Source organism: Lonchura striata, chromosome 1A (genome assembly GCF_050655825.1).
Source record: "Lonchura striata isolate lonStrDom1 chromosome 1A, ASM5065582v1, whole genome shotgun sequence".
NCBI classification, from domain to species: domain Eukaryota; kingdom Metazoa; phylum Chordata; class Aves; order Passeriformes; family Estrildidae; genus Lonchura; species Lonchura striata.
The window spans coordinates 62,536,886-62,560,487 of record NC_140741.1 but is presented as its reverse complement, the minus strand read 5'-3'; the positions used below and the strand labels follow the sequence as shown (position 1 = coordinate 62,560,487).

At 37.2% G+C, this 23,602-nt stretch overlaps 2 protein-coding genes across 6 annotated transcripts in view; one reads left to right on the top strand and one right to left on the bottom strand.

The window, feature by feature from the left end:
* The window catches only part of COG5 (component of oligomeric golgi complex 5), a 172,263-nt gene extending 160,799 nt beyond the window's left edge, over positions 1-11,464 (bottom strand). Inside the window, exons 1-7 of one of the 2 annotated variants that reach the window (XM_085569797.1) lie at positions 11,382-11,464; positions 10,430-10,569; positions 9,377-9,434; positions 9,048-9,212; positions 6,422-6,476; positions 6,259-6,328; positions 1,169-1,289 (exon numbers count right to left, since the gene is read on the bottom strand). In XM_085569797.1, the coding sequence (XP_085425923.1) occupies positions 1,169-1,289; positions 6,259-6,328; positions 6,422-6,465 (235 nt within the window). In that variant the 5' untranslated portion in view covers positions 6,466-6,476; positions 9,048-9,212; positions 9,377-9,434; positions 10,430-10,569; positions 11,382-11,464. The remainder of the gene's footprint in view (positions 1-1,168; positions 1,290-6,258; positions 6,329-6,421; positions 6,477-9,047; positions 9,213-9,376; positions 9,435-10,429; positions 10,570-11,381) is intronic. The other variant, XM_021539126.3, reaches the window with a different exon arrangement.
* An 8-nt stretch (positions 11,465-11,472) lies between these two features.
* On the top strand, positions 11,473-21,750 carry DUS4L (dihydrouridine synthase 4 like). Of its 4 annotated transcripts, XM_021539137.4 has the most exons (7): positions 11,473-11,532; positions 11,911-12,045; positions 12,311-12,432; positions 15,749-15,866; positions 17,265-17,387; positions 18,705-18,931; positions 20,419-21,750. In XM_021539137.4, the coding sequence occupies exons 2-7, from the start codon at positions 11,936-11,938 to the stop codon at positions 20,667-20,669; spliced, it is 951 nt and encodes a 316-aa protein (XP_021394812.1). In that variant the 5' UTR covers positions 11,473-11,532; positions 11,911-11,935; the 3' UTR covers positions 20,670-21,750. The 4 variants fall into 4 exon arrangements, with proteins under 4 accessions (XP_021394812.1, XP_085425929.1, XP_077639756.1 ...); XM_085569803.1 differs by lacking the exon at positions 17,265-17,387; XM_077783630.2 differs by having other exon boundaries at positions 11,473-12,045.
* The last annotated feature ends 1,852 nt before the right edge of the window (positions 21,751-23,602 follow it).

Genomic DNA, 23,602 nt, shown 5'->3' with positions numbered 1-23,602 from the left:
TAAAAAGTATTTTCTATCAAAGAAAGAAATCCTAAAAACTACATTAAACATCTCAGATTTTACCTCTAAATTGTATTAATTTGTTTAATAGAATCTAGCACTCAATTTAAACCCACAAGACCTGCAATCCAGGTAGTTAACAGACAGTATTATTTTATATATTCTGAAGATGTAATGGTAGAGTAAAATGGAAAGAAAAGTAAAAACAATCAGAAAAAATATTCTACCTCACATGATACAACTGGCGCTTAAGTGCTCCAGTTAGATATACTAAATAAATATATAAACTTTCTGTTTGCAACACAGCATCTGCCAGTTACAGGACTAAGTCATCGTCTAGTAATTTTTTGATCACACAGTATAAAAAGAGAAGTAGTGACAAATATGCAAAATAAACTTCAGGATGATTCTGAATGTTTGATAGTTCAGCCCTCCCACAACCTATTTTTGGAAGTTGGAATTTCAATACCATTAAATCAGAGGAGAAACAACTGGCAAGATACCATATGCAACACCACCAGCTGATCTCCAAGACTAATGGGATGCTCCTCACTGCATCCTGAAGCACAGTGGGGTATTTCCCAAGCTAGTTCAAGTATAGAAAACATTCTAGCAACGTAACATGAGCCTTCATGAGAACTACCTCATTATTCTTCATAGAAGCCAATAAAATAAAGGGTAAATTAGTCACTACTGCAGAACACTTCCAATATCTGAACTAGGTTAGGTATCTCTATATCATATCACCTATGGCTTTCATAAATTCAACAGTCAGCATCTTTCTTTTAGGACATAAACTGTAATTTAAACTATGCCTTATCACAGTGCAATGTCTCCCAAAAGCTAAATATATATCTGCTGCCTCTGAGGGTGTTTTATAGAAACTTAAGTCAGTAAGAAATTGCTTCACAAAAAAATTGTTGTCCAAAAGAACACAATGTATTATCACAGAATTTTCACGTTATTAAATACCTGTATCTAGAGAAGTCATACGAAAAAAATGTAAAGGACTAATAAGTTCTGTCCATCCCATTTCTCAATTTAAATCAGGAAGTAGAAAGCAAGAACCACAGTAAAAAGTTTTGGGTGATTCTTTAAGTCAGACACTAGTCTGAGTCATGTGAGCACAAGCTAAAAATGTATCTAAAAGTAATTAAGAAAGACTCACCAAGTTCATTGAGGCTCTGGGCAGCTTTTGTTATCTCTCTGCTTCCTCCTTGCAGCTGTCCTTGCAGTCTCTTACTGAGATACAAGATGCGTATTATCCTCCGCAGCAAGTCACAGGCAGCCTGCAGGGAAATTGTGGCATTAGGGGATATTATTAGTACATTACAATCACATAATACCAGCACTCAAATGTGAAAACACCTTAGCCAAAAAAGGAAATGTCAACATGAATAAAAACAAGGAACTTAAGAACACTGAAATCCCTTTTCTCCAAAATTTTTTAATGATTCTATGTTATATAGACGAAGACTTTCAGGTGCTGGTAATTATATTCATGGGGCTACTGAGATTATTCTGTCACTACCCATGCATAAAACAAAGGAAACTCAAAATCCCATGACAGAGGCATGTTCTAATTAGAAATGAGCTTTATTTTACCTTGTGCATCTCTCCTCAATATTCCTCCCCCCTTAAAGCTTTACCAAAGTTAAGAAGTTGGCTTTGCTAATCAAATACTCATCCAAAAGAAGTGGTAGCACTTACTTCAGAAGACAATAAAACTTAAAGACTACATTGTTATTACAGATATTGACTCTTATGGTAGACATAGACATAAAAACTAATTCTCAGCAAAACTTTCAGAAGGCCAGTTACCTTCATTCAGCCACCTGGTAGTTCACATTCTTTCATATGTTTATTAAAATAAATGGCATTCCTGGCTAAAAATTAGGAATATGGACGTATACATCATTTTTTATGAACCATATTCATGTGTGCTTTTATTAGCAGCAAAGTAGAATAACAGGCATTGCTGACATCTGAAAATATAATAGTTCCATAATTTTTCACTCAGTTAATATCTCGAAATACATGCTATGGGAACAGCAACATTCTGGAGTGGGTAACTAAAACAGAATTCAGAAATGCAAGTCAGATTTCAGTACAATCATGGATACAGTCCAAAATCTGCATTCATATTAACAAGCGTGGCAACTGAGAAATTTGGAACAAGTATGATATAGTTGTTTGGAGTTATTTTCCCTGGTACTGAAGGCAAAGTCTTCTAAAGTATTAACCTTACTGATGTCAAAATTAATTTAAAATTACTTTAAAAAAATATTTAGTATCCAACAAGACTGAGAACTTCTTTTCCAGACTGAAGTTCAGTTACTGAAAACTGAAGTTGAAGTGCACATATGAAAAATTATACCAGTGAATAATTTCAACTGCTATCCACAGTAGACTTGTACAGCCTGGCAGTCTCTTCCCTATGCCAGTACAAACTAACAATCCACTAATACTTATAGTTTAATTTTATTAAACATCTACACAAAACAAAATGGAAAAATTAGAAAAAACCCACTGAGGCAAATCAGGGAAAGCCCAATTACTCTCATTGCATTGGGCTCTCTATCACAATCTGAAGTGCAAGTTTTCTACACCTTCTGTGATAACTTAACCACGTGATTTCTATTGCACTTAACGAGAACTGAGGCTTATCCTGCTTTGAGAGATTAATGTATTAATTCATATCTTTAATTAGAAAACTCTTGATCCGCATATCACTTCCATATCTGTGAAGTAAATTTCTGCAAGATTAATCAAAAATAGCTTCTAGTATAGTGCACTATGCTTCACCAAAAGAGAGGGCATAGTATTACTACTTTGCTTTCAAAATTAATTACTCTCTAAGCCAGTTGTATACCTCTGGCTAATGTTTTTCCCTGGGAATTCATTTTCTGTTATTTTCAAACCATCTTTTACTTTACACACCAAAAGAGTATTTATTTTTTGTTGAATTGTTGCTTATTATTTCCTGTCCCAAGAAACAATCTTTTAAAAGAGAGTAAGAGGTGGGAGAAGTTACATTTAGATACAAGAGAGAAAAAATGTTTTAATTTCTAGCTCTGGGAATTAGTAGGAGGAAAAAATCCAAAGGCACTGAAGATGCACTCAAAATTTTGTAGTGACTTCTACTGCATTGTACCCTTGACAAAGATTCTGTTTCACTCAAGTATTTTCATTTATGTGAGCTGTCCAACTTAATAAAACTCCCAGTCACAGCAAAAGAATGCTGTATGTAAGGACATGTAACAGAAATAAAGAAGTGTATCTAATGGTGGAGCTGTTCACAGATGCCAGGTGCTCTAACCTGACTACCCATATAACAAAAGTCTGAATTAATTCAGGAAACATTCCCTCCCTGAGTTGATCAAGTATGCTTTTCTAAAGGAGATGCTTTCATCCAAGAAGGAACAAATTCTACTGTTCAAGAAAGAATTATTTTGGAAAAGGCCAGTGGCTCCAGTTAGTCCAAGTAATTTAAAGTAAACTTAAAAACAAACCCCTTTTTTTTTGAGATTACATATTAGATCTCTCCTGAATTTTAAAACAACAGGCCAACAATAACAAAAATTATTGCTATAATTTGAGCCATCAAAAAGCTTCTTACTTTTGATCTCAAAATCATTTTAAGAAATCACTGAAAGAAGACTTCACTATAAAGAGAGAGTCACTTGAAAAAGTGCCAGTGTGTAGCTCATACATGCAGGTAATTGAATGTATATATTTTGTTGTTTATAAAGCCTGAAGAAAGAAGAGACAGTCCACCATCTTCAGACTATATTTACTATTTATTTACAGTAGCTCACAAAGACATCTGCTACTGGTAAATATTTTAAAGTAATAACTTTAAAATACAGAATTATTTGGGTTTGTTAAAATGTTTAGCTATTATAAAGTTTTTCATACACCAAAGCAATGAAACAAAAGACCATGCAAAAACACTTAGCTAAACAGAGCTGCCCAGAAAAGAATCCTCTGAAGGACAAACTCCCTGTCTACACATTTCAGCTGCTAACCACTCCCGCTTAGCTTGTGATCAAGTACAGAAAGAGTCAGAAGAGGACAGTATGATTTAGAGCAGGAAGTGAGCTTTCCAAGTCTACTGCTGCCTTGGGATGCCATGAAGCTCTAAGAGCAGAGCAAGACAAAATATGCACAAGAACATAGCAGAGATTTAGAATTCAGGACTAGATTTGAAGTTTAACAACAAACTTGCAGTGAGAATGTTTATGAAAAAGCCAGACTATATTAAAAACAATTAAGGATGGCAAAATCTAGCTTTATGCAAGTCATACTTTATTCCTTCAGTTAGTGAGCAGTCCCACAGCAATCACTGCAAAGGTATTAAAATAATACCATCACAAGTACAAGAGGCACTGAAACATCATACATTCCAGCAAAATATACCTGCCAACCCTACAGATTTTGACAAAAGGCAACCTTTTTTACCAGCCATCTATATCTACCAATTGTAGATCAGCTGATAAAATTAGTAAACTTGACAATGTACCAAACCTCAAGTCTTGCATTTAGGAGCAATTTCATGTCATAAGCCCAGCCATCACCAGGAAGTTAATTGTTTGCTGTGCTGTGCCCTTCCTCAACAAATGAGTCCCCCACATAAAGGACACTCCAGCAGTGCATTTTTAGGAGGCTGGAGAGCTGAGATTTTACTCAACTCTCCATAAATTCAACTTCATTTATTAATGCAGATGTCTTGACCCTCAACTCCTCCCAGCAGTGTAGTGTAACATAAAGCACTCACAAAGCATCTGCTAACACAGGAAAGGACAGCAGCTCTTGTGATGAGACTTTGACTCTCACTGGCAGAGAATCTGGAATCATCATTCCTCTTTCTACACTGCTGCTAAAAGAGCAGCCTACCAGGCTCCCACTTACTCTCCACCTCTTTTTCCTGACTAACAACAAAAAAAGTCAGATCTTACAAATGCCCTGGCACAACCTGAATAATGCTGACCCTAGATGGATGCTGCTTTCACACCAGAGAAAAACCCATGTAACCACGTAACAGCCAAGAGGAAGCATCCAAGAAACACTTCCTATGTTCAGGGACTCATTTCTCCTCAGACATCCTTCTGCAGTCTGACTTTGTGTAAGGGCAGGGTAGAAATTATCTTCATCTTTAGCCCCACATTCCCACAACTTTTTCTACAACACAACACACATCAGAGAAAAACAGAAAAATTTGCACCTAATCTGCCACATGGAAGTCATGGGATTTTTGGCCAGTGGCAAAAAGATTAACAGCTGGAGCAGAAAACAACAGTAGCATCTGGCCAAACTGGCTGCACAGAGTGTTAAGAGCTCCCTGCTGAACTTAACTGCTACGGAAAGTAACATAGAAAACAGAAGAGCCAAGAGACAGTGCAGCTGCTGCACCAGTCCCCAGACTAGAAACTGCATGAGTCTGCAGCTTCATCTACTCTACAACAGCAGTCACTTGCAGATGGCAACCTAATAGACTGTATATCCATAGCTCAAAATTCAGGTAAACTTGCAAAGACAAACAGTTCAAGAAATAACTCATTAAACACTTGTAGGGCAGAGCTGTGTTGCATTTCAAACAAAAAACTTAACAGAATGCAGATACATGACTCCTGAAGATCTATGGAAAAGTTTTCAACTACTATAAAATCATCAATGGAAGTGTTTGACACATATCTCACCATCATTGTGATAAGCTCTCTCCCACCCCTATCCTTTAACAGACATCTACATCCTTCTGCAGACACCACTTATATTTAAAAGGCAGGCACAACTATGCATCTGGGCTTACAAAACTCCAGAACCACAAGTAACTCCTTGAGTTGGACCCTGACTGTTGAAGAAGTTTGAAAGAATTAATTCTCAAACGTTTCCTAAACTGCAGCAAAGCCTGCACTAACTTAGGGGCGAAAAGCATCTTCTACACTACAGCACCATAACATTAAATACCAAAATAACACCAACAGTTATGAGAATTTAATTAATCTATGCTCAGAAAACCCTTCTCTCTTCCCTCCATCTCTTCAAAAACTCAATTAGCTAGTGCACAGGTTAATTTACTATTTTTCTGCTAAGCACTTCTCAGTAGCTCTTGAAGAGAAACAAATACCGATTTTCAGAAAAATACTGACAATGAACTACAGGCCACTGGAGTAGAAAAATTGTACTCATGTCTGACAATTGCAAAATAACACATGTGCAAAAAGAATTTTTTTAAAATATGTTTTTCATGCAACTTACTTGAAGTTTTGCTAGCTGAGCTGTGCGAGACACTATTTTGTTGTAGGGGTCAACAATTTTTACTCTAATTCTAAAAACAAGAAGAGAAAATTATTTATAGCAGTGTTAATAAATAGCATTATAGAAGGATTTATACTTTCTAATTGTATAATGAATGTCATACCTATCAACAGTGCTTTGTAGAGCACCAATTCTAGTTTGCATCATTTGGAGGACACCTGCAAAATAAAGTAGATTTTTTTAGACATTTTACATCACTCATCAATTATAGAAACATCAGAAAATTATAGAAAGAGTTTTTCTTCAAATCATAGTAACTACTGCAGACTATTTTAACATAAACCAAAAACATTTCCCCCTTTATAAAAGAGCATCAGAGAAACCAAAATTAGTAAGCATATTGGGAAATAAAATGAGCAGGTCACTTACTGAAGGAAAATGGAAAATGTATTGGTAGAGAACATAAACCTGCATAATAAATATCACTCCAAAATCCATAATTTGTGAAGTTTCAAATAATATTTAGAGGATGCTACTTTCTAAGAGAATGTTGATCAGGACTGCAGTTCAAATTATATAACCTGGTATGAACACCTGAACATGATATATAAAAGTGGCATAACATATTTAACACTATTTATTTAACATAGTGACTAGGACAAAGAGGACTGAGAAGATAAACTATTCTATTCCAAGGTTTTCTTCCTGGGCAAAAGGATCTTGAGCAAAAAGTAAGGTCTCAAAGTCATTGTAAGGTCATCTAATTTAGATTACAAGCAGAGCAAACTAACCTAATCATGTTTGTTCCACATTAGTTTGGCAAAGCAGTACAAGGAAAGCCAACAAGCATGCCTGTTCTTTTCTTGGTAAATTACAAACAAGTAGTAGGCGACAGGAGTCATTTTTGCAATACAGAATCAGCCTGCTGAGAAGTTAATTAAGTTAGACAAACCCAGGCCTATGAAATTATTTTTGTTTCAGTTACTGTTAGCATTCTAAAACATACTACATTTTTGCAATGCCCTGTTTACAAGCATGCCATCAATAAATTAAACTGCAGCATGATACAGTAAGATAGAAGACAAACAAAACTACTACTAATAGTTACATTCAGGTTGTCTTGTACTGTGACCGTATCTCACTCATTTTATATAGATATGTAAATTCTCATCTTTTCCATAATTCAGAACTATTAGCTTAGTGACAGGGTTATGTGTTCAGTTATTTATATATTTGGAATGCAACAGATCATAAGGATGAAGAGATGAGATACAGTGAAAAACTGGCAAAATAGGCTGCATTGTCTACCCTACATCGCAATAATGGGGGAGGGCCAGTGGCACAACGCTGCTGCATCTATGGCTGCAACAGTGCTATTCAGCATACAACAGCCCTCTTCCCAGAGGACAGAATAGGGATGGGTGAAAAGGCACTGTCCCCTCTCCACCTGCTGTGGAAGATACATGATGATACAAGTTAACCTAATCTTAAAATAACAGCTCAAAAAACCTACTGAACTACCTATAGATGGAAACTAATATGTAGACCAGAGCTGTGTACCAATAAAAAAAGGACACAGGCCTAAAAAAAGAAAAGACTCTACAAGCTGGCTGTACCAATTTGAAATGTTTAATGAGATTCACTTTCACACATCCAAATGACTATGCATGCTATGAATTAGCTCCATAATCTTCACTTGCTAACATACTTGATAAATATTCCAACAGCTATGCATTTCTAACTTTACAATTAAAAAATCTGTTGGCATTTATCTTTTCTTTTTCTTATGAATCCTGACTTAGTGTTTCCTTTAAGAGCATAACCCTAAGTAAATTGAAAACTTTCAACAAATTTGAGGTGAATTGAATTTTATTTTTACTTTGTCATATTAGTTGTAAAACATGCATTATTTGCCACACCTGCCTTATAGAAATGTTTCCTAACTGAGTAGTTGTTTTGAAGTACATCATTCTTTCTTCAGAGCAATTTTAGGAAGAAATGCTTTCAGAAACAACCGTCATTTCAGAAAACAGAATTCCACTGAGCACAAATTGCTGAAGATTGTTACCAGGAGGTATTTATCAGTCACAAGATTGACTGCACATTCCTGTCTACTTCTAATTTGGAGAATGACACATATTTCAGTCTTTTATACTTAATTCTCCAACTGTTTAAAAAGTTATTCAGGAGCTACCATTACTAGATTAAATAGCCATTTCTTTAATTTTACAGCTATATGCAAGTACTGACACAAAACAGTGTACCCAAGCAGCTCCAAAGACTAAGGATATAACTATCAGTAACCAGAAACTCTGGTTATGCCAAAACCTGAAAGCAGAAAAAGGAACAAAGATAAATTACTTACAAAGTTACAAAGGGGGTAAGGGGGCATGCTATAGTGATTCTAGCATGTTACAGAGGTAAATATGTGACTGCACAGAAAAACCCATCACAATACCAAACAGTATGACATCCTCAGCAAAGTGACAAAGAGCAGAATGGCAGGTTTAATGAGCTCCTGGCACGAGAACAAATATACTGCAACCATCTTCTATAAGAATCAATGGTTCCTAAGCAAGCCTTTGAAAATCAGAAGTTTATGTTAAAATCCAGGTCTCAAAGAGTGGAATAAAACAAAGGTATGTATTTAATTTAATAGCCCTTCCCTAGTAAAAAATATCTCAACATGGTTTAGATTATGTGTTATAGCCTCTTTGGTTAAGATGTACAAACTATGCAACATATGCATGTGCAACAGAATAATGGTGCTTATGGCAACAGATACCTACCAATGTTGCAACAAAATTAGGCTTATTTAGAAAAATGTATTAAGAGGTAAAAGAAGGCTTTATTGCTGAAGTTGCTCAGAACATTATCAAAGTACATTTTCTGATGAAGAAGCTACTCCTGAGAATTATCAGTCAAATCTTCTCCTTGGAGCTCCATCTACTGACCTAAGGGAAAAAAAAAAAAAAACAACCTGCCACATGTTACTCCTCAGAAATCAGATCTAGAGGGGTCATTAGGGGCCAAAGTTGGCAGTGAAGATGTTCCTGCACAGATCCTAAAAGTGCTTTCTCCACTGTAAGTATAGTCAGCACAATATAACAATATTTACCTTCCAGGGATTCAATTCCAGTTGCTTGGGCCAACAGATCTTCATGTCTTGCAACAACCTTAAAAAAAAACAATACAGAAATCAAAACAGAAAAATGGGGTCATGAGCCTAAAAGAAGTATTAAATATATCACCATCATTCCTACATTAGGCATTTAAGGATCAGCATCCCTACATTAGCCAGATACAGGAAAAAGCAGGAATATCTTACAGGAGAAAGGGTATTAAGAGCACAAGTTGTTTTAACTCACAAAAGCAGCAAGCTCAGAATGATAAGAGGGTCAGTAATTAATCAAGACATGCAGCAGAGCTGACATCTTAATTAAAGCCAGTAGAGCAATCATATTTCAAGACATCTTGATATTTAATAATAATTGTAAATGTGAACTTATTAATCACACCATAATAATGCATATTCTTTTTTTTTTTTCTTTTTATGACCTTTATAAACTAGTTCCCAAAGAACTTATTAAATGGGGCAGGGGGAGGGAGGAAGCAAGTTTTGAAACTACACACAAACTTAGCAAGTGTTCTCATTGCAATGTCTACTGTGGATTTATGATTTCTACACAAAAAAAAGTCCTCTTCTGTATTAACTCAAAAGCCTTTCTGAAGGTGTAGAAGTGTGTCAACATAGCTTATATCTGCCCAGCTAAAGGTAAGTCTTAGGGCTTATGCAGCTCTTCAGCACACAATGTAAGAGTGCAAGCTCTCCCTATCTTCTCACAATGCCATGCTGAAACATGGCCTCAAGTGTTTATAACAGTTGATCCAATCATTTGGAAAGAGTCTTCCTTCTTACAAGGAAGAGTAAAATAGCATACAGTGATAAGACTACAAAAACTGAATCAGTACATGGCTGCCTGGCAGGAGCATTGAGTGTGAGCTTAACTGAGCTGTCAAACTCACTACTAGTTTACCTGCAAGTTGTACTTTTAGTAACTGCTTGCAGATGACACTGGACAATTTCACAAGTTAAAAGTTTGTAAGATTACTAAATTTTTTACTAGTTTATATCAATCATCCCAGAATAACAGGTATACTTTAGACTTACTTGTAAATGCAGCTCTTTGTCCAACTGACTAATACCTTGAGCAAGTTTAGCCAGTTGCTCAGCTATCACAGCCTGATGGATGGACTGGGAAGTGTAAGCTTTCACATCAAAGTCTTCTCTGAAGAAGTCAGCATAACATTCTGAAAAAGGATTTAGGATTTTAGGGTTTTATTTTCACGGTTCAGAAGAATTCAACTGTATTTATAGCCCTATAGTGTACAGATCTCTGACCTTCAATTTCTTCAACATAACAATAAATGTTCTCTACATCACATAGTACAAACGTCAGAAGAGGCCACAATCATGAGAAAGAGGTCTGGAACTGGTAACTGAGGTTTGTGTTTGCTTTGGGTTTTTTTTTTTTTGTTTGGTTTTTTTTTTTGCAAATGGTGATATAGTCACATGTTTCTTTATTCCCCACACCTTTGTCTTGAGCAGAATACACTAAAAAGTATCAATACCTTATTTTCTCAAGCTTTACAGTGTAACCAGGGTGAAGCTGTTGAGCCTATACCCATAACTAGACACACCAGTCAGCTGCCGAAAACTGACACGTAGCTAGAGACAAAACTTCATGAAATCAAACCGGATTTCGACAACGGTGTGAGTTTATAAAACAATTATAAAATGATACAGCAATTATGACTCTGGATCACGCAAGACCAGCGTTCCCAGACAGCTACTCTTAATTCATCTTCGCCTCTCCTGCCAGTGCAATTTTTTTCTTCGGGAGCAAGCGAGCCCCAGCGCACACTCCGCGGTCCCTCCCCGCGCCGGGCACCGCTCCTGCGCCCGAACTTCCCGAGACTCGCGGGCGCGGGGCTCCCCCGCCCGCCCGGCCCAACGCCGCCCTCACAGGGACCCTCCGGGCCGCCGCGGACGGGCCCCGGCGCGGTGCTGGCGGCGGGGGCCGTGCCCGGCGCTGCCCCCCGAGCCCGCGGCCGCGCCTCACCGTCCGCCCGCAGCTCGGCGAGCGCCGGGGCGGGGGCGGCCCCCGCCTCCTCCATGCTGGCGGTGCCGGGGCCCGCGCGTCACGGCCGGACGCGGCGCGCCGCGATGATGGCGAAGGCGCGCGACGGAGCGGGCGGCGGCGGCGGCACGTGGTGAGCGGGGCCGCCGGGAGCCAGTGCGGCCCGGGCCGGGCCGGGCCGTGCCGGGCCGTGTCGTGTCGCGATGGGCCGGGCCGTGCCGTGCCGTGCCGTGTCGTGTCGCGATGGGCCGGGCCGGGCCGGGCCGTGCCGTGTCGTGCCGTGCCGTGCCGTGCCGTGCCGTGCCGTGTCGCGATGAGCCGGGCCGTGCCGGGATGGGCTGTACCGGGATGGGCCGTGCCGAGAGGGCTGCCCCCGGCACACCGCGGGGCAGCAGCTTCTGGCCGGACGTTTCACCAGAACGCAAGTGCCGTGTAGATTGAGCTGCTCTGCAGCACGGCCTGTGAGAAGTAGCCGAACGGCGAACGTTTCAGACGCTGTTTGTTTTTCTAGATGCTGAAAGGACTGTTAATTATACATGAGTGATGACATTATAGAAACTGAAGAATGCCAACGAAAAGATCCCATGGATTTGTTTCATTCTGGGCAAGTTGTAAAAATATGTGCTCCTATGGTCCGCTATTCAAAGTAAGTAACTGTCACGTCAGCTCTGTCATTTTCTCTGTTTAGAAACTCGTTTCTCAAATTTATCGTTACTAAAAATGGGGGATTACTTTCTTCTCTTATATTTAAGACAGATATAGATGTGGGACACGTTTTATTTTACGTATTTTAGTCACAGATCTACACATATCCAACATCCCCACAATACTGCATGTTAGAACAACATTTCAAGGTAGCTAATCAGAAAAGCGCCTTAACTATTTACCTCTTAATTTCCATGTGTCTACAGGTTGGCTTTCAGAACCTTGGTTAGGAAGTACAGTTGTGATTTGTGTTACACACCAATGATAGTGGCAGCTGATTTTGTGAGATCTGCAAAAGCCCGAGACAGCGAATTCACAACAAACAAAGGTATTATTTTAAATAAACCATTGTCTTGTCAGAATGTTTTATGTGGTCATAAGCCGAATTGACCAGGTGAATGAAGTGGGTCACACAATTTGACATCTGTTAACAATTTTGGTATGATTATAAAACCACTGAAATATTCTAAGTGAGAGTAAGCGCAGTTCAGTGATAGTGGGTCAAACGAAATAGGTAAAACCTTGTCTACACCCGAAATCAAGGCCTCCAAAGTGATTTATATCTGTGGGAGTTGACCACACTTAGCTGCTTACTCATTCCTTCATTCTCCCAGTGGCACAGGGCAGAATAGAAAAAGCAAATGCAAGAAAAATTCATTTGTCAAAATAAAGGCAGCTTAATATGTAAAGGAAAGAAAAATGTAAATAAACAAACAAGTTATGCAAAGGCAATCACTTCCTACTAGCAGACCAATGCCCAGCTACTCTCCAAGCAGTAGTGCTCTGGAACAAAAATTCCATGTCCGAACCCACTCTTTTACTTTCTCTGTCATTCCAGTTTACTTGCTGAGCTTGATGTTATACAGTATGGATTACTCCTTGTTCCTGATTGGGTCAGCTGTCATAGCTTTGTCCACTACAAACTTCTTGCCCACCCCAGTCTGTTTGTTGGGGGTAGGAAAAGCACAGTGAAAAAAACAGGAAATTTTGACACTGTGAATGTACTTAGCAACAACAGCCAAAATAACTGTTTTATGAATTATCAACACAGGTCTTATCACAAAATCCAAAATGCAGCACCACACAGGCTACTATAAATGAACTTCAAATAAGTTTGACAAGTAACTCCATCACAGCTAGATCAGGTACAAGATGCAAGATAGCAGTAAGATTCTTTTTCTAGTTGTTTCATGTGTGTTTAAGAGACAAACATTTAACTCATCAGGAAAAGTATTCTAGTCTCTAGCAAGAATAAGAGTGTTACTAAAGGTGAAAAAAGTAATAGACCAGGCATTGATACAGTGGAGTCAAGGACTGACAAAAGAAGGGTTTGTATTAGCCAGACTGGAAGGTGGAAAGGGCTGTTGGTGGATGACTCGAGAAACAAGTGCAAGAAAGCACAAAAGAGACCAGAGGTTTAAGCATGGCTGGAGTTGAGGGAGAGAAGCAAGGCTTCAGGCATGGTGCAGAAGCATAACCAGAACACCTATAAAAAGAAGAAGTATGAGGACTTACACAGGGTTATTGCTGTAAAGAGATTTGAAGTATGTGGGAAGAGGTGACGAAAACGATACAGATCTGTTGGCATGAAGTGGCTGCAGCAGAACAGTGTGACAAGGAATGTATGAGCATAGGCTGCAGCTGAAGGAATGAAAAGCACAGCTAACATGCAAGTAAGATCAGCATGCATGGTCCACAAATTGGGATGATTTAGTCTATTCAGGTCACAGAATTTGGGGTTTCATAAGTGTATATGTAATAGGGAAAGTGTATTTCACTGCTTTAACTTTGTCTGTGTATTATAGTGCATTATTCAAATAGAGCAATTACAGAGAAAATTCGTATTGGAAAGCACAGGTAGACTCTTATGAGTGGAATGCAACTTCAAAAAACATTAATAACTCATCGTAAATAAAAATAAATGAGTAAGAACATAACTGACTCAAATATATATGGTTCAAAGGTCCACAGTTACTAGTTTGCCCACCTTGAATGTACTTAAACTTCTGATCTACACAAAATGCGGTGGCGCTGAAGTTCTATGGATTTCAGATATAGAGTGCATTCTAGGGGGAGCTGGGACAGGGAAAGAGAAGATTAAATATTTTATTGTTGTAAACATCTTTTCCCTACTTAGTTGTTTTATGCTGTCCTTAATTTTACAGGCCTGTAAAACATTCTGCCTCACGCTTTGACCAGATTATAGTATTTACATTATTAGCATTTAAACTTTTTGTGTAGTTTTACGTTTAACTTGCTGGCTGTTTGGGGATTTTGTCTTCTAATTAATGGAGTAGGTTTGAAATTTATGTTTTACATTTTCTTCTGCATTAATGTTTTTTTCTTTTGTATTTCTCAAAGGTAGCTGTTCTTTGTGGCTGCTGCTAAAAAATTTTGTATGCTAGACTCAGTATTTTTATTAATTAATGCTCAACAAAGAGAAACTAGGCATGTGGGCTTATTCTAAAATATTAGGTATAACAATGTAAATCTCCTCAGCTGGACACTGTATTAAAAGGACACTTTTGAACATATATGTGTGAATTTTTTTTGCTTGCTGGATTTTTAGGTGACTTCTATAAATGTCTCAGCTTGATTGAGACTTAACCTTCTTACTTAATCTCCACCATTTCAATAACTAGTTATTTTCTTCTAAAACAGAAAAATGTTCAGAAAGCACTTGTAGTCTCTTTAGTATAAGAAGCACACTTGTTTGTACATTTGTTGGATCATCTCTTTCCATTAGTGCTTAGATACCACACTGCTTCTTCTTAACTACAGCAATTGTTTACATGGAAAGTGAGTGCTGAAACTGCTTGAGATACTTGAGATGCCTTTAATGTAATGCAGTAGCTGTAAAAGAGGAACTCATGTTCCAGATGACCATCTGGCTCTCTGCAGGGGCTTAGTAAATCACAAGTAGTTCAGCAGACCCAAGCTGAGGAGCACTGGCACTTTGGTTTCTCACTAGAGACAAAGCTGCTAGAGCTGCTTGTGCACACGTGTGCTCATTCCAATTCTGCGTGTCACACTGTGGACAAATAACAGCCATGTTGGCACAGAAAAGGAAAATTATAGGCTGGGATGAGGAAGGTGGTGTGTGGCGTTTTAGTTGATTCCTGAAGGATTGCTTCTGTAAGCAAGTTTCCTACCTGGCAGGATAGATAGCCATGTCAGCAAAGAGGCAGCATGCAGACAGGAAGGGGCAAGCTAGGAGGGGAAGCATGAAGGCTGCTGAAAATTAGAGAATACCTAGTTTCATAAATGATCTTTGTGAAAGTTTAGCAACTGACCAGTGTCAGTTAGAAAGTGTGTGCTAAGCCAGCAACTGTGTAGTACATCTATATTTGTCTGAATTCCCACCTCTGTTAATAGACATACTCACATAGTAAGTAAACCCTGACCAGCTACCTTTGTTTATTTGTGATTGAGGGCTTACAGAACCACAAAATAGATGAGCTTGGAAGGACCTTTGTAGGTCCTGTTATCCAGCCACCCTGCTCATGCAGGGTCACCTATACCTGGTTGCCAGGTTCATGGTCAGACAGTTGTACAATATACAAAAATAGCATTCAAAATTTAGAACTCATTCCTTTTATTTTCTGGGCATTTTTAAATTTCTAAATATCTTTTCATTGGCATAGGTGATCACCCACTGATTGTTCAGTTTGCTGCTAAAGAAGCACAGGTTTTGTGTGATGCTGCCCACATCATCTGTCCTTTTGCAGATGGAATAGACCTAAACTGTGGCTGTCCTCAGAGGTAAAGATTTGAAAAAGCTGGGTAAATATGGGGAAATAGTTAAAAGACTAAAGATGCTTGTCTTCCTTTTCATCATAATTTCTATCTTAATCTAAAAATAGATTTCAGGAGAGTAAGAGCTTTTAAACCTGTCAGAAATGTCTGTGTGGTAAGACACTGTTCTGAGTGCTCCCAGATGCCTGTCACTACGGTGAGACTGGGAAAACGATATGTATTTGCCAACTTGCCTTTTTTAATTTCTGAGATACTGAGTGTTGGCTCAGAAATGTCCATCCATTTTCAACTGCTGTTAAATGTGCACTACTAAAAAGAGCTTGCTGCAAATAATTTGCAGAGTATTTTGAATCATGATATTGCAATTTCCAGAATAATGAGGCAAGTCTGCGATGTCTCAAACTTCTGCAAGTGAAGGATAGTCTTTAAAATGAGATTATACAGATAAAGTAGTGAAAATAATTTCTTCCATCTTTTATTAGATTTATAAATATAGTGAATTAGTGATACGCTTAAATTGATAAAGATTTTGTCTTGACAGTGAAACAGAGTGGTAAGATTATTCCTAACTGGTTCAGTTGAGAACCATATATTACATGTGTGTCAGGCAGTCTTTTTCTAATGAAGACATGAAAAATATAGGAAAGTAAAAGATAATATTATGGTGCAAATAAATTTAATTTCTCTATTCTAATTAGGTTTTCTTGACCTAAAACTATAGTATTTGAGAAAGACTTTCTGGAGAGATCTGAGGCTTCTGCATGGAAGTATTGGGGTTTTTTTAAGCTAACTACAGTTAAGTATGTCAAACTGTCTGTTCCTTTTAGGCCAAAAATACATGCTTACATTTGAATCATTTTTTTATTGTGCAAATTAGTTTCAAAATAACAAAAGTTGGTGTAATTTATGTGCCTTTATAAGAAAAAATATTTTTTTAAATGCTGCTGTTAAGTGGAAGCAAAGGTTATTTTTGCCAGTCAAAATAGTGAGACCAGAATACCACTAAAATAATATTCTCACTTGCACTTCAAAAGATCTTCCTTTTCAATATGAAGTTGTCATCTATTTAAAAGAAATCCATGACAAAGGGAAGGGAAACATCAAATTATTTCTTCTATGCATGCACTGGATATTAAATTTGATTCTTATGAGTCCATTCTGTGAACAGAAAGTTGAGCTTAAAGAGATTACTAACTTGTCCAAAGTTCTAGTAGCACAGTGGAGATGGAACCAGGATCTATAAGCTGTACCAAACTGCAAACAGATAATTGATCTACAGGCTGCACTATCTCTGTTCACTTAACCGCACGTTCTGAGGTCATAACGAAAGAAACGGATGTATGTGACTGATACTGATCTGCATTTTTTCAGACGTAGAATATGAACGTTCTTTTTTTTTTAAAGATGGGCGATTTCAGAAGGTTATGGTGCTTGCTTAATAAATAAACCTGAGCTTGTTAAAGATATGGTGAGACATGTACGGAATCAGATCGACAACCCTAAATTTTCAGTATCTATTAAAATAAGGTAGGTCTAACTTAAATGCTATTTGTGGTACATGGAAGAATCCTTTTTTGTTTTTCTTTCTTAAAGAATTTAGTGTAATAGTAATAATATTTATAATTCTGTTAATGCAATACTACACATTATAGTAATTTCATACGTGTGCAGACTGCTGAGATTTTTTGACTCAGATGTCTGGGGCAAGTAATACAAAACTTAGAACCAGTATAGCCTTTGACTACCTACCCAAATAACATACTGCAAGTTAGAGTTCTCTTGCAATCCAAACAACATGAAAGTACAAGTTAAAAGATTAGGGCTTCTATAAAAGAAAAGCAGTGCATAGTCTGTATCATCACAAGTATTTGCTTTTTGAGCTACTAGAGAGCAGAGCCACAGTTGCAGTTGGGTATAAAGGGATGGGTAACAAAACTGGGAGTTGGTTCCATAGCTGCTTTAAGGAATACATTCTGCTTCCCTACATCAGCTTCTAAACTTCTGCAGACTTGCTTTGCATTGCTTTGTGTGCAGCCCAGAGAAGAGATGACTCCAGGGACACCTTACAGCAGCCTTCCAGTACCTAAAGGGAGTCTACAAGAAAGATGGAGACAGACTTTGTACAAGGGCATGGTGTGACAGGACAAGGGAGAATGGCTTCAAACTGAAAGAGGGCAGGTTTAGATTACATATTAGGAAGAAATTCTTTACTGTAGAGGTGATAAAGCCCTGGAACAGGTTGCCCAGAGAAGATGGGCAGAGATGCCCATCCCTGGAAGTTTGTAAGGCCAGGTTGGATGAGCTCTGAGCAGCCTGTCTAGTGGAAGATCCACTGCCTCCCCATAGCAGGGGAATTGGAACTGGATGGTCTTTAAGGTTGCTTCCACCCTGAACCATTCTATGATTCTATGGCCATTCTTGATCCATTATTTAACCATATATCCTATGTGCTTATTGCTATTTGTCATTTAAGTTGCAACTCAGTTTCCAATTCTTCTGGAAAGGGAAACTATTATAAATTGGATTGGGGTTTTATTCCCCACAAAATATGCAAAATCATGTTGCTGATTTTAGATTTTTTTGGGTACCCTTGCTCAATCTCTATAAAATTTACCATGTATATTACCAAGATGTGATATAACTGGGAAATGTTAAAGTAAATACCAGTTTCTATACACTAAACTCATACATCTTTAAAAAAAAAATCAAGCACTGTTTTCCAGGAGTAATATTGTAATTATATGTTATTTATGGAAATCTGTGGTAATTCCTCCTTATGGAGGAGTGCTTTTTATATAGGCCAGGAAATTTACTTTCTACTGCTTTCATTCCTTGCAATTTTAGGATCCATGAGGACTTAAAAAGAACAGTTGACCTGTGTCAAAAAGCTGAAGCAGCTGGAGTTTCATGGATTACAGTACATGGGAGAAGTATAGAAGAAAGGCATCAACCTGTACATTATGATGCAATTAAAATAATTAAACAAAGCATGTCTATACCTATTGTGGCTAATGGAGATATTAAATCTTTAAAAGAAGCTGAAAATGTTCATCACTTAACAGAAGCAGATGGTAAGATTAAACATACTCTATTTTCTAAGTAAACTTACCAGATTTCAAGGTATTTATTTTGAATGTAAGTAGGACATTATTTGAGTGCTTTCTCTCCTTGAAGAGACAAATGAAAGAGGATATTTTAGATGCCTTAAAAAACTCATAAGCAGAATCACTGGTAATCATCAGAACACTAGAGCACTGCTATTCAAAGCCACAAATAATTATTTCCAAGGCAAATTACAAAAGCTCTGTGATTAATTATGCTATCTCATCACTGAGTAGTGGAGTTCAGGGGACCTTCAGACATTCTGTCTCTTTATGGAGCTGATCATCTTTTCAAGAACTGTAAACTTCCACTTGGAAATCTCTATTTCCTGCACATGGGAGCAGATTTCTTACAGTAAAAACACCATGGAAAAGGGATATATTATTAAGCCAGATGGTTAACTTCAAGGACACAGTGAAACATTGCACTTTCATTTCAGTCATAAAATCTGGAGAGTTTTTGCGATTATTTAGTCACAATAGATTCCTGCAACTGTCTGTGTTTTCAAGACGATATGGAAATTGGTTATATATTCTGAAAAGATGATCTGTATCTACAGACTTTGTATCTTCCAGCTAGAGAAAAACAGGAAAGAGAACAGTATATGTGGCAGGTTTCTGCTGACACTATTGCTGTTTAATAGCTACAACAGAAATTGAACTGAACTGCCATGCTGCTTACAGTGACTTTCCCCCCAAATACGGAGCAGGAAGGAAATGCATAACACAAAAAAAATGCTCTTATAGTCCACCTGACCTTCTTCACTACTAAAAATATTAAGCATTCAATTTTTTCTGTCATGGACAATGACAAAATAAAATTTTCATTTTTGATCATCTTATTTTTTAAAAAAACGGAGTGTGATAGATTGTATCTTGATAGTACAGAAAAACAGAATCCCTTAATTACATAAAAATTACAATAAAACTTGTATGAGTTTTTCTGACAGTATTAGATTAGAGTTGCAAATACACTACATGCTTGTTCAGAAAGATTTACTGCAGATCAAGAGTCCTAAAATGTACTTAATTGAGCCATTGAGCTCTTAGTGGAAGAATGACAGTGAATAAATAGACTGAGTTGCACAGAAAACTATTGGTCCTCTTGTGTCTTTCCATCTTTCCAATTTTGTGTTACAAAGGCAATAAATGTGTGTAATTAATAAGAACAAAGTACTAATTAGTTGCAGTTTCAAAAGAAGGGAAGAAATGCTTCTGTGACCTCTGTTTAGTTTCAAAATTTCTGGAACATGTTGATAGGTGTTGTAGATACTCTGAGGTTTGCCTTGTTCAATGGATTTCTCTGATACAGCTGTAACACTCATCCCCATTGTTCTCCCATTACTATCTGTAAGCTTTGGGTGGGTGTCCTAAGGGATGTTGCACAAAACCTACAGGAAGATTATGCATAAAATTCAAACTAGAATGTAACCTATGCTTTAATTTCTGATTTGAAGGTGTAATGGTGGCTAGAGGACTCTTGGCAAATCCAGCTATGTTTGCAGGATATGAAGAGACACCTTTTCAGTGCATCCAGGACTGGGTTGACATTGCTCTTGAGCATGGAACTCCTTTTACGTGTTTTCACCACCACTTAATGTACATGATGGAGCGCATAACTTCAAAACAAGAAAAAAGAGTTTTTAATGTTTTATCAAGTACCTCAGCAGTACTAGATTATCTGAATGACCACTATGGTTTGGGGTAAAGTATGTATGTTAGTCCTATGTAAACTTGTTGATAAACTGTAAAAGTTTTAATTGGGTTTTTACTTTTTAGTCACATTTGTATATTGTGTAAGTATTTTCACCACAGCAAAACATTATCATTTGGATGATACTTTATATTTTTACGTCTCTATTCTTCACTCTAGAGAATATTCAAGATTCTAGAAATGTGGAATTCTATTTACAATCCACTACTATAGAGAGGATCGATTATTGTAAGGCCCCAGCATTATAATTTTTCATCAGATAATTGCTTACAGCAATATGATTGCAAAACTAGGGCCTTTCTTACATTAAACCTCCTAAAATCAGGACTACTTATAATGACAGTAATTTCAGACCAAAAGAATACAAAAGGAACAATTTTAGACATTTTTGCTGTAGATAACATAAGCTTGAAGCCCATCACATTATCCTTTTTTAAATTTCATGTTTCTTTTGCAGCCTAAATCTTTGTAACTTATTTATAACTTAGAAAAATTCCATACCTCTCATAAGAAAAGAAACACAGAATAGATAAACAATTATGGACAGAAGGAAGAAGGAAAATTAAGAGGGAAAGAAGAAAAATGGAAAATGAGGATAAGTACAAACTTAGCTGAATCTAAAGAACAGGACTTTTAAGTTCAATCTAACTAAATTCAGTTTGGTTTATCTACCATAGAATAATTGTATACAAGATTAAATCCCTATCATCTACCAAACCTGAACTTTTTAGGTCAAAGAAAAGCTGACAGATTCTCTCAGTGGGGCTCTTGCAGTCCTTTCTGCCTGCTGGCGTGTTGCTTATCAAAGCATGACAGCCACTTCTCTTTGAATCATTAATAGGAGTGAAATAGTGAAAATTAGAACAAGATAATAACATTACACACCAGCTACATTTGTTCTGCAAGGGAAATTTCACAAAACTGTACAGTACAATTATTTGTAATCAAATCTTTTTCTTTATATGTTTACACAGAAATTCATACCAAAAATTGCCGAGTTTTCTGACTGTGATTGTTCTGTGAATATACATGTGAATAGTTGCAAATTTTCTAAATAAAATTACTTGGTTTTGTATGCAGTTGTAATTTTTTTTTATTATACAGCAATCTGGAGTAGGGAACTTGCTTTTGATGCTACTCTCCAAATCTTGTCATAGTTCAGGTATCTTAAATTATCACCATTTTAATGCAATAGTATAAAATACTTGATTATTTTTCATAATGAATATGCTTGATTTAGGCATATAAATAAAAGTTTGAAAGGCATGACCCAAGTCATCAAGTCCAGTTCACTATTTAAGGCAGCAAAGTTATGTAACTCTTCTGATGTGAGCACCTTCCCGATGTGCTAACAAATGGAAAACTACAGCCATGCTTTGCTATCCTGGGCTAATTGACACAACCTCTGCAACCACTTTTGGTGTGTCTCCCTTCAGACAACTATTTTTTCACTCTTCTGGACTGTAATGTTTTCTTGACATTAGTTGGGCACAGCTCTGTATAGCATTCCAGGTAAATTCCCAGGTGTCTTCTGCAGTTAATACTACTTCTAACGCTTCAATTTTCCTTAACAAATATTTATCATGTAAATTATGAGCTCCCAGTTTTAGAGCAAAGGTTCTTACTTCCCAACTGCATGACTAGGTATTTTGTACTGGCAAATTTCCAATATCAAGTTCATCCACTTACGTTGCAACACTGTTCTTCTCAGTTCTGAAATGCCTCCAGCCTCCTCTGAAGTAAAACTATTGTAGAAGAAAAGGATTTGTGAAAGTATTAACTAAGCCCTTTGTTGCCATTTTCTTAAGAGTTTATGATTTCGCTAGCAACTATTATATGTAGCAAACTCCCGTTAGCCTCAAGAAGCCGAGAAGAATTTTATTATAGATAACCAACACAAAGGCTTTCTTTATTTTTTCTGTAGTAGTGGGAAAATTAAATTTTAGAGGACTGGAAATACCTTGACCTGTTTAGGAACTGAGTACTTAATGATTTTGAAGACACCAGTTGTTGTGCCTGTGTGAGATTAATCACAGAGATTTCTGCCTGAAATACAAGACCTATGTTGCTGCTAATATTGGTAGCAATTATGGAGTGCTTGATCTGGCGTTTTATGTATCGTAAAAATCAATGGAAGTTCATAATCCCTTTTCAAGGGTGAAATCAATTGTTCACCTTCCATTCTGAATTTTGTATGCATCTGAACATACTTCATCTGTGTTTCCATAGAATAAACTGCAAAGTTGGAGTCTTTAAGCCATACTTTGAACACAATACTGTTCCAATATGCATAAATTGCTAAGGATGAGGCTTATTCACCTACCAGTGTTATTTTTAGAATATGGTCATTAAGAATATGGTCATTCTCATTTTAAGACATTTGAATATGGAAAAATACTAATTTCCTGTTTAAAATCACTGGATGTAGTCCTTCCCCTGTATATGTTACTTTCAGCATCACCAGATGATCAGTCCTTCTATTTTCTGGTTTTTAAATGTTGTGACATAAGTACAAAGCAAGTAACATAAGATACAAAGCATTGTTTCCTATTTTAGGTTCTTTGCCTCCTGTAATTGATCCTTTTCTTTATGTTAAAGCACCCTGCACAACAATACCATATTTTCATACCTCTACGCTTTTGCAACTTTTATCTTGCTACAGGAACCCCAGCACTCTCACACAGCCTATACAATTCCATTTTCTCTATTGCCTGTTGTTAAATTTCTTAGGTCTGTTGGGTTTGTGGTTGGGCAAAAGCAGTGTGTGATGATAAGGCTGTCACAGAAGCCAAAATAGAACACAAGTTTAAACTTTCTTTTGTTTCAAAAGAGAATTAGTTGATTTCACTCCTTTAACCAGCTGTTAATATACAGGTATTTCCTATTTCTGTTTCTGAATATTTTGTCACCTCCCTGATGGAAGAGGA